The sequence below is a fragment of the Tachysurus vachellii genome, chromosome 6 (assembly GCF_030014155.1).
Source record: "Tachysurus vachellii isolate PV-2020 chromosome 6, HZAU_Pvac_v1, whole genome shotgun sequence".
Lineage (NCBI taxonomy): Eukaryota > Metazoa > Chordata > Actinopteri > Siluriformes > Bagridae > Tachysurus > Tachysurus vachellii.
The window spans coordinates 7,605,345-7,622,256 of NC_083465.1; the positions used below are offsets into that span (position 1 = coordinate 7,605,345).

Sequence of the window (16,912 nt, forward strand, 5' to 3'; positions counted from 1 at the left end):
CACCCATGCTCACAATCGCAGGCAGTTGAAAAGACTTATACAGTAGGTGAACTATATCAAGATCTTCCAAATGATCTGATTCTTCATTGCACTGTAAGATGGCTTTCAAGAGGTAATTTATCAGGTGAAGCTGTTTCTTGCAGAGAAACATAAGGACTATCTTGAGCTGCATGATCCCCAGTGGATTTTGCATTGATTTTTGGTTTACTAAACATTTAAATTAAAGATGAAGCCTGAATTGTCTCCTTGATGATGACAAGTAGAGAGGCAGCAGACAATACAAAAGTGCAAGACTGCATGGTATGCCACACTGCTTGAAAATCTCCAGGAGAGTTTTAAGGACAGATTCTGCAACTTACACTGAAAAAAGAGCCACAGATTACATTTCTCATAAACCCTTTCGCTGCTCATTCAGACTGTTTGAAAGGGAACTGTGGCATTTTGTATGATTGTTCCCATGGCGAGATATGTAAAACAGACTGCACTACATTTGGGTTTACATAATTTTTTTTCTTCTCTACACTGAAATGCCATCAAAATCATTGCTCTGTTCTACTAATACACGTGAATAAGTTAGTATGAGTTGCTACAACTGAATACAAGCCAGACCAGAGAAGGCTTGTGGAAACCAAGGATTGCCAGGTGTCCAACTGAGTCTAGTAAAAGAAGATTGGAGTCGATACAAATGTTCAAATCCAGAAAAACTGTGTTATTGTGAAACACTGCTGTTTGAGCATGTGTTACAGAGCTCTTTGCAGTGACAAAGATTTTTTTTTCATTATGCCAAAAGTTTTGACACCCTTTGTTGAGAGTCAAATTGTGTTGTAGTCATTTCCATTGTTTATTAAAATTGTTAAAAAAAAGTTTTCTCTTCCTAAATTAGGGGATTGTATTTAACACATGGATACCTTCTTGTGCTTATGGGTACCTTGTGTCAGTATGTTGTAGCTCGTAGCTGTGTGTCGCTTTGTTTTGTCTTTCATAATAGCTTGTAAATATGGTCAGCGCTAAAGTTGATAGACACTTTCTCATGTACCTTAGGTTAGAGCTTGGAGCTTTTGTGTGGATCCATCTCCAAGTGGGGTTTTCCATACAGCTGTTCTTCATTAAGCATATTTTCAATAGATTTTTAAAATAGGCTTTACATCACAAACAGCCGGAGGGTGCAACTGAAATAAAGAGATAAGAACCAGAACCGGCATTTTATATTCATCACAGGGCATCTCAAATGATGTATTGAACCAAGTGATACATAAGCCTCTTTAGTGTATGGGATACTACATATTTATACCTCCAATATATGTATAACAAATATTAATCCTGAGATCATATTTGAGATGCAATCTATCACAAGAAAGTCAATGCATATTCAAGCAATTCATAGGCATCATATGCAGAACAGTCTTTAACAATTTGAAAGAGCATTAGCATTTGAACTAGCATAAAATGTTTTATTTTTAATGCAATGAAAAGTGAAGGACAGCTTAGACACCTGTTAATAACAAAAACGAGCTTTATTTGCATCTCTTCATATATTAACATGGAGTAGACTAAAACATTTCAACGATGTGTTCTGACAGGCTAGAAACCCAGGATTAATGCTTGAATTACATCATGCTAATCAAGGACCTCTAAAGTCAAATATAGAGGCAAATTTTACTCATAACATAAAGCAACAAATATATAATTATATAACAATAACAACAGATGAAGTTCAAATTATCATGCATATTTCAGACAAAAGAGCAATAGGCCCTCTATACTGCTCCTTCATCTTCCTCCAACACTGCTGCCCTGTTCGAAAAAACATCAGCTAACATATGTTTGGGAATTTCTGAACCACGCACTCTGAGTGTATAGCAGGCATCCTCCACCTTACCAAGGCTCTGTCGGAGAGTATGCAGCTTTTTAGAGACCTCATATGGACCCACATTACCAATATAAGAAAAGCCATCATGGATCTGTCGCAGGAAGTTGCTGAGCTCAAAGGGTGTATCCACATCACCATTTCCAACACTGCTGATGCACATACGCATCAGCTCACCAGTCAAATCAGCCACACCCAGAAGGTAGTCGGTCGGCGTAACTTGGAATGTTAATACGCATGCTCCTGGACACAAACCCCTGCCACAAACCTGAACCAAATTGTAGGTTACATAATGAGCATCTTTACAATGAATAGTACCTAAAAACAATAACATCAAACAGTGACATGGAGGTGAGCAAGAAAGGAAAATTAAGGAGTGAAATTCAAGCTGGCAGAACTTTTTAGAGAAAATGCATGTTGATGTTGAACCCAATGTAAAAAAGGTGATTTTTGAAATTTTAAAAAGAATTTGTTTATAAATAAGATAAGCTGCCTCCAGCACCCAACTGCCTCCAGCTGTAAATCTGCATTTGCAGCAGATAAGCAGGCTCAGATAGGAAGAGTGGGCAGAGAAGTATTCATGTATTATAATCAACAATTAGTGGTTCTGGTGCACATTCTAGGTGTAAAGCAGTTAGTTGATCAGCAATAGCTGTACTAAAAATTGCTCCAAAATCAGTTTTCTTAGTTTATAGCCCATTGGGGTTTCACAAAAAATCCTGACACCCATGAATTTATTTAATTTAATTTATTTTATATGTATTTATAGGAAAATACTGACTGCAGAAGAAGAAGAAGAAGACAAAATTCAAAAAGCATTAAATAAATAAATAATAAAGCCACAAGAAGCAGTCTGAATAGTCTAAGCTTTCTTAGAAAACATGCACAATGAACAATACTTAGACCATAAAAAAAACCTTAAATTAAGTTTTGTGATGACAGATAATTGCTTTTGTGAATTGCCTGCTAAAACCTGAATTGAACCTGAAACCTGACCATTGAGGTCAATTGAAATGAAGTCATTTAAAGTCAAGACAAAAAGTAATGTAAATATTAAAAAATTGATGCAGCAAATGAAATTTCAGCACAAGCTTTTTATGCTTAACTATACATAAGAGTAACTTACCACCGCTTTTCAATGGTTATAATATAAACTTTGGATCTCACTTCAGAATTCTTCGGCCGTCATTAAATTTGAAATTATGGAGAAGGATAATTGTGCACTATACCAAATTTCAGCTTGATCAGACTTATGGTCTGTTTAATTAAGACCAATGTACGTAAGGACCAAGTATCCCTAGTGTTGCACTTAATTTTTTTTGTAAAGCATAAACTAATTCAGGCTCTGCTGACCTTGAATTTTACAAGGCATAAATCACAAGATTCCTGGGCTTGTCCAAAACAGTTATTTAAACTGATAAAATATGTAATGAGAAGTACAGTGTGCAAACATCTGAGAGAGCAATATCATGGGCTTGCATTATTACATTTTGTTATTAAGCTCAAGGTTTTTTCTCCTATTCTCTTGCATGCCACTTTCATTTTGAGTAATCAAATACCTTTGTTTTTGTCTTCTCGTCTCTCATGAACACAAGACAGGCATTTATCTCCTCCAGACTGATCAGGGTACGGTGCTTAATGAAATGATGGAAGGACACTGCCTCTACATACTCCTGAATACCTTACAGAGAAAAAGAGATTATAAATTTTACTTATTTGTGCATGATTATTTCATGATAATATATGTAATTAAACTGAACAATTCAGCTACTATAAAAATGGGGTAATAATAAACATGTCTTTTGAAAGTAAGTAATAAGTAGAGTTTATCAACAAAAGTGTTACAGTGGTGTGAAAAGGTGCTGGCCCCCTTATTTTTTATTTTTTTTTATATTTGTTTGCATGTTTGTCACACTTGACTGTTTCAGATCATCAAACAAATTTAAATGTTAGTCAAAGATAACACAAGTAAACACATTTAATATTAACCTGTTTTTTAAATGTCGACTACCTGCTGAAAGCTGCTGCCCTTTTTAACTGCATTAACTTCACTGACAGACCGGTCTAAAATAAAAATAATCAACATTTGACCAATGCTCTTATTTTAAGTGCATAAAAGCCATATTATCTAAACAGGACATTTCCATAAATGGTAACCATTATTCACATGCCACAAAAAATATACTTAACAAATGGATTTTCCATTAGTAAAGATTAGACTAGATTTACTAGATTTTTCCATCTAGTAAAGATAAAAGTTATTCACAAAGCATCTTAACCCTTAAAGGTCTCAAGGTCAAAAAAAAAAAGTAGTAGGGAGGAGGACTTTTAAGAGACTTAAGAGTTTGTTTAGCTGAGGAGAAAATGGCTGAAAGGAGAAGAGAGAGAAGAAATTTGTGTTGTGTCTGTTGTAGACACAAATGCTACAGATTAGATTGTGTAGGGATTATGTTTGTGATCCTATTGGAAATACACTATCTGTGACAGACAGCAGAAATGCCAGAGCACCAGAAATAAAAGCAGTCACTATGCTATTATATTTGTGTTTGGTGTGTGCACATGTTTATATGTGTAATTAGTGTTAAATACATAAAATTAGAGTTTTAATAGACCCTATTTCAAAGTACTCATTTTTTTATTGGACAATCACAGTCTTCAAAAGAATGTTGCATATCAAGTAAAAAGGTCAGCCCTGCCTCCTCTCTATAAGATAATTTTTTTTTCTTGTTTCCTGAATCACACTAAGCTAAGATTTCTAGTTAGAAAGAGCCAAATTTGGAGCTCTCTGAAAGAAGCTTTAAGAATTTAAGAAGAACATAATAATAGAAAATAAAATAATTGTAATAGAAAACAGGATTCATTAGACCATGCCACCTGCTTTCATTGCTCTATGGTCCAGTTCTGATGCCTCTGGTGCCCACTGTAAGTGCTTTCACGGTGGTCAGGGTTCAGCATGGGTACTCTGTGATGAACTGTGTTCTGACACCTTTCTTTCATAGTTAGCATGAAGTTTGTGTGCTCCAGCATCTCCCATGTGACTGGACCAAGACAGACTAGCCTGCACATCAGTGACCCTTGGGACCCCATGACTCTGTTAAACATCAGACAACTTTTGGTAGACCTTACTAACCACTGCATACATTTTCCAGATGCTTTCACCCAGTTGTCTAGCCATCTAGAAATTTGGCCTATATCAGATTTGTTTAGATACTTATGTTTACCCATTATTCCTGCTTCCAACACACCAACTACAAGAACTAGTCATGTAAAAAAAATTGGGACACCCCATAAATATTTAGTTATTTTCAAAGAAACATCAGCATGTCAATTTCTGATCTTGTTTTAATTTGTACCTGTGGATAAAAGTGATGTAATTATATGCAAACAACAAAGAAATCACTTTGTTTTCAGTTTTTCAACAAAAGAAATCAACAAAAATTTGATCTGAGGAAAAATTAGGAAACCCTATGTGCTAAAAAGCTAGTGTTTCCCCCTTTGGCTGTAATAAACTCATTGAGACATCTACCAGTTTCAGACATCGACTGCTGGTTTAGCCTTTTATTCTCAGCTAGTGTTCTGTATCTTCTTTTTCTCTGCTATGTCACATAATTTCTGCATGATATGATGAACCTTGTCAGCGACGCGGGGGTAAAATAGACCCAAATGCAGGATATGACGACAGCAACAGACAACAGAGGATTCTATGGCAGCGTGGCACGGTTAAATAAACGTGACAATTAACACATAAGGAACATGTGTGCAGAGGCTGGCAGGAAAAGACAAGGGCGGGGCAGACACATGACACAAAACATAAACAGATGCACAAGGCTAAAGTCCGTGATAAGTCCTGACAAACCTAATCAAACTCCCAAGTTACTATTCAGTAAATCGAATGTGGGTGAATTTTTTGGCCAAAAACACACAAACCTGATCGTTTAGCCTTTTTGTTCTCTGATCTTCCAACAGATTTTCCCTATGTGTTGGGATCAACATTGTGGTATAAATAATTTCTCCCCGTTTTAGTGTTTGTTTTTTTGACCAAAAATTTTATGTTGTCGGATCTTAACCAAAATTGTGTGTTGGGGTCAAGACTAACATTGGGGTTTAATTAATTCCCTCTTTTCATTCTCAGCAGCTGAGATCTCAGCTAGTATTCTGTGTTACACTACAATCAAATAATTGCTCAGCTAGGATCACAGGATATTTGAAAGACAGGATGAAACTAATTGCCATCCTATGTTATTCTTGAGTTACATAACACAGTGTAAATCAGATATGGATACATTTTTCGATCAAAAACAGTTGTGACAGTTCTCATTCAGGTTCCACAATATTGAGACTGAGTGTTCTCAAAGCAAAATAAAATTGTAGAAACACTTTGTGATGAAAAATGTTAGGAGAAGTTGTTTGTGAAATTCTGACCTTTTGTGTACGTGAATAGAAGTTGTTTGTAACTAGAAATTGTTGTTACCAGAGATTGATTGTGTAAAATATTAGAGGATCAGAATGGGCTGGAAACGAGATGGCAAGACTAAAGGTTTAGGAGTTTATTAGGCATTGTAATGTAGCCAGTGGTTGACAATGTGTCCTTTCTTCGGTTTCTGTTTTTACGAATTATCGGGGCCCTTCCAGCACAGGCAGAAGACAGATTCGCCTGTCAGCAGCGATCCTATGTCTATGGATGACAATGAGGACGTTCAAATTATGATCACAATACCCATAGTGGAAGTATGCCGGTGCACTGAAGTACACTGCCCATGAACAATAAAGTGGAAGTATGCCGGTGCACTGAAGTACACTGCCCATGAACAATAAAGGACACTGAACATGCTCACGGTCACCTCCCCTATCCAAGAGAGGTTGGAGGAAAGATGACTCATAACTAAACTGAGAGATGCATGTGTCAAAGCCTTCCTAGCAAAAATTAAAATTGCACATGATTAAAATTGCAATGTGCAAGCCAAACAAGACAGAGAAATGTTTTCTTTCACCACCATTAAAAAATGCACAATGAGCACAGCCGACAACATATGATGTGCACTTGAGAAACACCTTCTTAAAAGGACTGAACCCAGAAAAATCTGACAAAGTGAAAAGTCTTTGCATCTCTTGGGACACCGTGAAACTAAGCCTGAATGAACAGCACACTGTTCATGCAGAGAAACTGCTCACACAAAGCACACTTGAAGCAGAGGAAGAAAAGAGAGAAGCACAAGCTCACAAACTACAACATACAATTATGCAAGAATGAGAGAAAGATACTGGGCAAAAGGCTGTCCTAAGAGAACCTATGAGAGAGAGGATTTCCAAGAATGGGAATGAATATCAGCGAAAGATAATTCAAAGATCATTCAAACTTTCCTTTTTGCTGACTGAGTGCTGTCTTATTAATTTGATGGGCAGAGAATTAATTAGCAAATTGGGGAAAAAGCCTAATTAGCACTCCAAATGATTAAAAGTGTGTACAAACCTGCCAATTGATTTTCAGAGCCTTAAGTTTTACCCCAGACATCATCTTTATGTGCTTGAGTGGAAGCTCAGTGCCTAGAATACAGTGAACTTACCCTATAGTTCCACATGCATTACCATTTCTTCTCCTTGAAAAGAAAACAGCACATACTGTATGTCAGCAACCATCACAAATGGTTGAGATACAATACATTCTTACTTGAAATGGCAAATATCAAAGTGAACTGCAGTACTGTACTAAACCCGGCAACCCTTCTTTTCACAGAAGCCGTGTAGGGTATGTAGTAGTCACACAACATGGAATATTGAAAGCTAAGCCATTACATGGGCACCTATCTGCACAAGCAGCAGAGTTACCTGCTCTAGCAGAAGCATGCAAATTAGCATGAGGCAAAAGCATGAGGCCATTTACTTTGTTAGCAGATATGCTTTCATGGTAATACATGATTTTGTCACATTGTGGAAACATAGACGTTTCCTTACTTCTTCAGGTAAATCAATCATGCACAGTGGTCTGATTTCTGAGCTCCTGGATGCAATCTTATTAAATAAGTCTATTATTATATATGAATGTGGAGTGCATATGGGAGAAATGATTCCATTTCACAGGGTAACTGCAGCAGCAAAGGCAGACGCACAACAATTCTCTGTGTATAAAGAAACCTTGCATAATAAAGTTCAAAATGTTGATTGTCATATGCATAGTGTGTACAATGAAATTCTTTCTTTGCTGGCCACAGCGAATGTCAAGACATGTGCAACACACACATACATACACACAAAAACACAATAAATAAAACTAAGCTGCAGGGATAGAAATAAAAGACTATTAAAAATAGCTGCTACGTACATCTATGTACTATATGTAGAATATGACTTATGTAGAATATGAGTTATGTGCATAGTAGTACAGTAATGTGCAAATTGAGTTCAACTGCATGATAATAGTAGTAGAATCATTAACAGTAGGTATTTCATTCACAGAAGGTGTAAGGATCTTATGCAGAAATTTATCATTTTCCTTTCTCCAAAAATAACGCTTCTCATTTTAAACCAAAAAGTTCTATTTTGGTCTCATGCCTCCACAAATTATTTTTCCATTAGTCCTCTGGCTTGACCACATGATCTTTAGCAAACTTAATGCACACCAAGTGTTCACCTCGTGGCAGACTCACAAACATTAACATTAGCTAAAGTTAAATAAACATGTTACTTTTATGTTACCAAGTTACCATGGACTCCTTTCTGATCCAACATACTATTACATATCTTGCTTTTGGAGTTATCTTTGTTGGTTGACCACATCTGGGGAGGGTATAGGGTAGGGTAAAAATCTTCCTATAGATTTTTGGGATCCAAACACTTTAGAGATGATTTTGTAACCTTTTCCAGCCCAATGAGCAACAATAACTCATTTTCTTAAGTCCTCAGTAATCTCCCTTGTTTTTGCCATAATCCACTACCACAAACACATCATGAACATCGGCCTTTGATATATCTCTCCTTTAAATAAATTAGGGCACTCACAGTGACCTAATTGTCAACCCACTGACTGAAATCAGATGGACTCTAATTTTACCTTGAAATTAAATACCAATCCTAGAGGTTCACATACTTTTGCCTCTCACAGATATATATATATATACACACACATATATATACATATATATATATACATATATATATATATATATATATATATATATATATATATATATATATATATATATATATATATGTATGTATATATATATATAAATAAATAAATCTCTTGATATCTGGTTGCATGACCCTGCAATAACTGGAAGTGAAATGTATGTTCTGTTCGGATAAGGTCTGGTGACTGATTTGATCTAAATCAGAAATCTGTTGTTAAATTGGCAGTGTGCTCTGTCTTGCATGATGAAGTTCCTTCCCATTTTGATTAGATGCATTTATCTGTAATAAATCTTCTGAATAAATTCTGCCACTACCACCATGAGTTATTTGCTCTCTGGATAATAAACTGGACTACATCCGACTTGAGCGGACAGCACGGTGAGGGTTTAGAGACTACTGCGTCTCTTTGGAGACGTGGCTCAGCGACAGAGTTCTGGATGCCGCCATTCAGCTAGAAGGGCTGACCTTGTTTTGTGGCAACAGATTTGCAGCTCTGTGCGGTAAGGCTCGCAGTGGTAGTGTGTGTTTACATCAACATGGAATAGTGCAAGAACTCTGTGCATGTTTCTAGTTACTGCTCATCACTAGTGGAGTTTTATTTAGCACGGGATTTTCATTCATTTTATTTAACACGAGAATTCACCACAGTTTTCATTGTTGGAGTGTACATTCCCCCAGCGCTAATGCTAAGGAGGCTCTAAATGAACTATGGTGCTATTAGTGATCTGCAGAAAGTTCACCCCAAGGCACTCAATCAGTGCTCGCTAAATTCTATCAGTATGTGGACTTTGCTATGAGAGGGGTGAACACACTGGATCTTGTTTACATAAACATCCCTAGTGCATATCAGGCGGAGCCCCGGCCCCACATCGGCTACTCGTCAGAGAACTCGTCAGACGCTCTAAACCAGTTCTGAAGCAAGTGAAACCACCTCTGCTCTTCAGGACTGCTCTTCAAACCAGGGCAATGGAGGAATACATTTCATCAGTGACCAGCTGCATCAGTGACTTCGGCAAGTGCATTGTGTCAGTCGGCTAAGTCGGCAAGTGCATCTAAATGGCACACCTGAGCAACAAGTAACACCTGCAAATAACATGTTCCAATTTTTCTGATCACTAGAAAGATGAGCAGGTTTAAACATGTCCCACCAATATTATGACATAGAAGCTAAAATTCTGACATATCATGGCATATGTCTGTTTATCTCAACCTCAAATGTCTTCATTGTATGTAGCTAAAAAACAAAACAAACAAAAAAAAAAATAACAAAACAAACCCCAGAATTTCTCACTCTCACTCACTCATTTTCTACCGCTTATCCGAACTACCTCGGGTCACGGGGAGCCTGTGCCTATCTCAGGCGTCATCGGGCATCAAGGCAGGATACACCCTGGACGGAGTGCCAACCCATCGCAGGGCACACACACACACTCATTCACTCACGCACTCATACACTACAGACAATTTTCCAGAGATGCCAATCAATCTACCATGCATGTCTTTGGACCGGGGGAGGAAACCGGAGTACCCGGAGGAAACCCCCGAGGCACGGGGAGAACATGCAAACTCCACCCCAGAATTTTGTGGTGCCAATTCAGTGGGGCTTTATTTATTTTAACTTTATAATAACTTTTCGGCCACAAAGATCAGCGATATGTCTGGAGAAAAGTACTCTGCTCACAGTTAAGCACGTGGTTACTGTGATGCTCTGGGGCTAGTTTGCATCCTTTGGCAGTGGAAAACTGCAGTGTGTTAAGGATCAGCTGACAAAATTGATCATATTTTTGATTATTCCATCCATGCTGACTGTGAGGCAACAAGTTTGCAGCGCCCTCTTGCTGAAAAGAATGAATCCTTTTTTTGTTTAAATTTGTGAGTTTTGTTTTATTTTGTATTTAATGCAATAATATAAAATGGATATTGGCTGGTCTGCTAAATGCTGTGAACATAATAAATGTAAACCATTCACTAGCTGCAGAACAGAAGGCATGTGTGGGTAGAAATCATTGCTTATTCTACTTACAATGATTGGTCCTTACAACCAAAATTAAAGACAATATTTTGAATTATAAGAAGGGAGTTTAGAGCTCTATCACAATGTGTATTTGGTGAAAATTCAGGTTAAATATATGCACATCAACTGTACCAGGATGTCTGGTTTCATCAAAGAAGCAATTTAGCATTTCAAATGGCACTATTATTTATTGACAAGGCAGAAAGAGCTGCTTTTATGTAGTATCTACCATCCTATTTCTTTAATTCTACTATAGTAGTTCTTTACTGCTATCAAGGTGTTAGTCAAAATGTTATTTATTTATTGTTTTGTTTCTATAATGATAGACACCTCTCTACGGGTTCCAGACGCTTTGGTTATACACCCTGAGATTAAACCGTTTTCCCCTCTTCCTAAAAGAACTTACGCAAAACACCTATAGGTTTCCTATATGGGAATTTTAAGAACACTTTGTCTGTTAAAGTTCCTACATGAAGCTGGTTGGAAAAATGTCTAGACAGTGCAAAATTTCATCAGGTGAACTTAAAAAAATACAAATCTAAAATAGTCATTTTTTGTTCTGTAGTGCTAATCTCTTCATTATTATTGTAAAATAACAGAAACAAGCCAAAATATATAAAAGCCAAAACTAGCCCATGAACTGCATGCTTTCTTTTCTGCAGCCTTACAATACTGCAGCCTTAGTTTTGTGGTATGAATTATAAATGCTCAAGGACAGAAGCACAATATAAATATGGTGTAAATATTTATAAAACCTAGATTGTTTAAATCAACTTAAGATAATCAAATGAATGCTTATCCCTTGTTTTAAATCATATTTTAATCAGCATAATATTTGCATTTTTATCAAATCTTTTTTTTTTTTTTTAAACAAAACCCTTTAGAAACGTATTATAGCAAAAATAAATCATTCATTCTTCTACATAAAAAATTGGACACAACATTTTTTTTGGATTCCATAATGTGAAACTCACCTGGCATGAAGGCTTTGTGGAACTGATAGAGATCATCTTCTCCAAGCTCCTCAGCTATATGGCCAATCTTCTGCCTCACAGCATCTAGTCTGCTGTTTGCCTCATTTAGAACCTCTTCAACGTTAGGTACACTGTTGGTCAACAAATATTTCATTTACATTATGTTCACATTAAACATGCACTAAACTATCACTCACCAAATATGTTACAGATCTATATTCTAAAAAGATGTTATATATATATATATATATATATATATATATTTATTATATTATATTATATAAATATATAAGTATTTAAATGCGACACAAAGTCAAACAATAATTAGAATTCCAAGTTGAAAAACAAGCAAACTGTTCAAAATGCATGATATGAATTAAACAATAAATGTTTTTGGTATGTGACTTTCTTGAAGTACATCATAATTTTAATTAACCTTTAAAGATTATTAGATAATTGGATGTATTTCCAAAAATCTGACCTTTTACCTTGTTACTCTGTGCAGCAGGAATATTGTCCTCTTGCTCTCAATAGTAATGTCTCGGCTCAGTTTAACCAGACGCTCATATTTGTCATGCTTGGTGTCAAGTTCTTGTTGAAACACTGAGGTTAAAAAAAAAAAACACAAAACAACACAATTTTATCTCCTGAAATCAATTACAGCATATATCATACAGTAAATCTTATTAATATATTGAAACTATTGGTGCTTTGTTCACACTGACACTGACCCCAGTCCAATAACTGGTAACATATCATAGTTGAACTTATTCATGTATTTCTAATTAAAAGTTTGGTCATGCTAAATAGCTTTACATTTGAATGCCTCAATCACAGGAGATGACCTATCCACATATTCCTCTGTTTTCTGCGCAGATTCTGTCTTCCTTTTTCGCCCACATCCTTCTCCTGACAGATATTAAAATCAGTTTGTTATAATACACATTTCAAGGTAAATACAGATCTATTATTCTACTATGCTCAAAAAAAATGAAAAACCTACCTTCTCTTTTACTCATTTCTCTTAAGAAGTAAGTAAAAGAGATTTCTCTTCTCGGTTTTTAAACAGTCTGTTTTTTATGCTAATCTTGCTGTTTATGTTTATGCACGCTTAAGAAATATCATGTACAGGACGGCAAGATTAATTAGGCGTGATACAGAAAGCTCACAGGTATAAAATGGAAAAGCGTGTACGAGCGTTGTGAATGAAATGGCCGGGCATAAAACGAAAACAAATCTTACAAAATAAAAGTCACAAAAATTGACGTATACAATAAAAAAGGGCGAAAGTAAAAAGCAAAGCAAAGCTTTACATCTGATAGAGGTAAATTCAACATAAATGTTAAACATTCTCCATAAATGTAATAAATAAATAAATAAATAAATAAATAAATAAATAAATAAATAAATAAAATTGGAAAAGAACACTTTTAAAACCCATTCATTGAGAGACATGGGACAACGTGTCTCTACCACACAAGGCCTGTGAATCAGATGTTACTATGGGAACGATAGCGCTTTGCTGTTAATGTTTCTATCATAGTAAATTAAATAACATCCGTCTAACGAGAATCATGAGTTTGATTGTACAGTTATAAAAAAGTCAATAAGTGATGCAAAAACAAACAATTCTCTCTCTCTCTCTCTCTCTCTCTCTCTCTCTCTCTCTCTCTCTCTCTCTGCAGACCCATAAAATGGCCATTTAATCTAATAGCAAACAAAAATTAATTTAAATACAAATAATGTTTTACTTTACTACAGTTCAGGTGTACCGGAGAATTCAGCCCCAACCCCGTTTCCCCTTTACCGCGCATGCGTGAAATCATGACGCAATGTTTTGCAGCGAACCGCTAGTGGGTTCGTTACCATCCATGGACACTGGCCTATAAGCATAACTTTTCACCTAGTAGATATTATATTTGGAAAAACAAAGACATCCTATACAAAAATAAATCTCTTTTTTTGAATACTGGGTTGAAAACAATATTATATTAGTTAGTCAGCTTTTAAATAATGATGGAAATTAATTGACATATAGAGAATTTTTGAATACATTTAAAATACCAGTTAGACCTAAAGAATTTGCTGTTGTAATGGATGCAATTCCCCAAAAAGTATTGATCCTTCTGAGGAATGCATTACAGGAGGAAGATCTAAATTCTGGATAAATTCTATGTTAATAATAAAGTAAAAGAAGTCTCTAATGGGAAATATTAATAATCATTCATAAAATGAAATGGTCTGACTCCAAACCAAACTTTTTTTGTTATAATTTTTTTTCTTGTCCTCTGGCATTGTTGTTATTTCTTTTATTTCAGTTGCTGTGTATTTGTACTTTAAAGAATATATCTCATTGCATTGTTGGTTTATGGCATTAATTAAAAAAAAAAAAAAAAAAAAAATCAAGTCCTGACACTTGTGACTCTTCCGATAAATACTAATAAAGATGAATAAAACTTTTACATTGTAAAAGAAAAAAAAGGTTCGTTATCATTGTGTCATTTTCATCAAAATAAGGTATATTTTGAGTTCTTTGTTTGATAGTTTGCAATTAAATGCATGCTTTAATGTCTCTATAGGCTTATAAGAAGTTATATTGCTTAATAGTTAGTCATATAGTCTGTATAAGAACTAAAATTAATGTGTCAAATATAAGTATACAAAAAAAGTAAAAAGTGTCAAATAACTAATATATTCTTCAGAAACATTCTCTTGTTCAGACTTATATATATAAAGACAAAAACTGTGATGACAAACACGGTCTGTTGTTATTTTTATTACTACGCTTTGCTGTAAAAAGGTTTATTTATAAAATAGGTTTCATTCAACACGTTTCACCCAAACTTCATTCTGTCATACAGGACCACAGAGAGAAGGTCATTCACTTGTGGAAATGATGTTTCCACGAAACTAATGTTTTTCTCTGAAATAAATTTTATTTCATGTGTTTTTATACAGAAACTGTTAATAATTCATTATATCACAGGGGGAACAGAATTTCTTGGAACCAAGAGAAATCTGTTCCCCCCTGTATATTACACTGTGAGGGTTAATAATGCATTAAAGTGATGCTGGTGATCTATTTACATTGCATTCATTATGTATAACAAGTTTCAGCTACAGAACAGTCTCTTACACTAAAATCAGAGGGGGGACAGTATTTCCTAGAAACCAGAGAAATCAGTTCCCCCCAAGTATATTACAGTCTGGGGATCAATAAGGCACCTGGGGATCAATAAGGACCTCTCAGTCCTCAGCTGATGCTTAACCATAACCCCATTGCCACACAGGCAAACTACAGACAAACAGCATGTTTAATTGAGAAATGTAATTATATTTAAATTAAATACAATTATATTTACACAACAAATATTCAAACATATACAATAAATAAATCCAACAAAATGCAGAACAAACCTCCAAATATTCAATCATAAATAGCAATAACATTATAGAAAAACTAAATAGTGACATAATAAAAGTGACTTTTTGTGAAAATGTGCATATGCAAGTGTTTTATTTTATTTTTCAGTACATACTGAGCAATTCAAGTTTTCCTCTGCTGATGGGTTGCATGACCTGCAATTCAAGTTGAGTATCCGGACATCTGATTATGACTCAACTTGGACGTCAATATGCAGTCCAATGTTTTTGGAGGCCTGTGGATGTGCAAGACAGGCGCAGGAAATCGACATATGATCTGTCAGTTCAATTCAAAAGAAGTGCATTCAAATGTCAGTTCAAGCGCATGGTTGCCTGTTGTAGCGTAATGTTCATACTGCTGTTATTGTGTGTTGTAGCCCCTGTGAAATTAATCGAAATAAATTGATTTTTAAAAAAAATGCTATGCTACACCATGCCACCTCACGATGGCACCTGAAATAATGTGCTCATTTTTATTTTGAATTTATATTAGTATGATGCTGTTTTGAGGCAATACCCATTGTTAAAAGGGCAAATGATAAAAGTTGTGAGACAAAAGGTCAAAAACTTTGTAAAGATCTAGGTATTTCAAAACAAACACAGTGGAGAACAGCGCAATTTTTTTTGGTAAATGCACTAAGCTTAAAGTTTGTGATGCATCAGTGCAGGTGATTTGACAGTGACATGATTTGGAAAGAAGTAACTTTGATTAAGGAGATTACAATAGCAGCTTGGAATATACAAGGCCTACTGAGGAAATATTAAGAAGAGTCAGTGGGTTATGAGGCAGACCCTAGGGCAGGGGTCTGCAACCTTCAACAAAATTCTCTGGTCTGGTGAAACAAAGATATAACTCCTTGGCCTAAATAGCAAGTGCCTTGTCTGGAGGAAACCAACACTGCTCATCACCTGGCCAATACCATCCCTACAGTGAAGCATGGTGGTGGCAACATCATGCTGTGGGTACAGTGGCAGGAACTAGGAGACTAGTCAGTATCAGGGGAAAGATGAATGAAATAATGGAAACCTGCTCCAGAGCACACTTGATCTCAGACTGGTTCAAAGGTTCATCTTTTTGAACAGGACAATGACCCTAAGCACACAGTCAGAATAACAAATGATTTAAGCATGAACTACACTGAAGTTGGCAAAGTTGATGTGCTGGTAAAAACTCTATGCAAGTGTTTTCAGTTTTGAGAGGTTAAAATACCCAGTAACAATGAAAAACGCACCTGGAAGGGCCGTATGTTGCTCAATGATAGAATCGTGCAGCTGTCGCAGAGCTTCGTTAGCATTAGAACTAGCATTTTCACTGAGGATTGTACACTGCTACTATTATAACAGGGGTGAACTACCATGGTAGATAGTATGGCTGGCATTTTACCACTAAAAACTCCAGCTGCAGTGAGCAGTGGGTAATGACTATCGTAGTATTGATACAAGTAGCTGGATAGCTAAACATGTAGCTGCAGCCACATTTCAATGAAGATAAGCACACAGCTGAGG

The 16,912-nt window shown here is 35.8% G+C and overlaps 1 protein-coding gene across 3 annotated transcripts; it reads right to left on the bottom strand.

Moving 5' to 3' along the window:
* Positions 1-1,495: 1,495 nt before the first annotated feature.
* On the bottom strand, positions 1,496-13,774 carry tsnax (translin-associated factor X). Of its 3 annotated transcripts, XM_060871978.1 has the most exons (7): positions 12,987-13,217; positions 12,800-12,892; positions 12,472-12,586; positions 11,984-12,114; positions 3,427-3,548; positions 1,880-2,135; positions 1,496-1,794 (listed from the first exon to the last, which is right to left on the bottom strand). In XM_060871978.1, the coding sequence occupies exons 1-7, from the start codon at positions 13,000-13,002 to the stop codon at positions 1,715-1,717; spliced, it is 813 nt and encodes a 270-aa protein (XP_060727961.1). In that variant the 5' UTR covers positions 13,003-13,217; the 3' UTR covers positions 1,496-1,714. The 3 variants fall into 3 exon arrangements, with proteins under 3 accessions (XP_060727961.1, XP_060727960.1, XP_060727962.1); XM_060871977.1 differs by having other exon boundaries at positions 1,496-2,135; positions 12,987-13,215; XM_060871979.1 differs by lacking the exons at positions 12,800-12,892; positions 12,987-13,217 and adding an exon at positions 13,735-13,774 and having other exon boundaries at positions 1,496-2,135.
* Between the last annotated feature and the right edge of the window lie 3,138 nt (positions 13,775-16,912).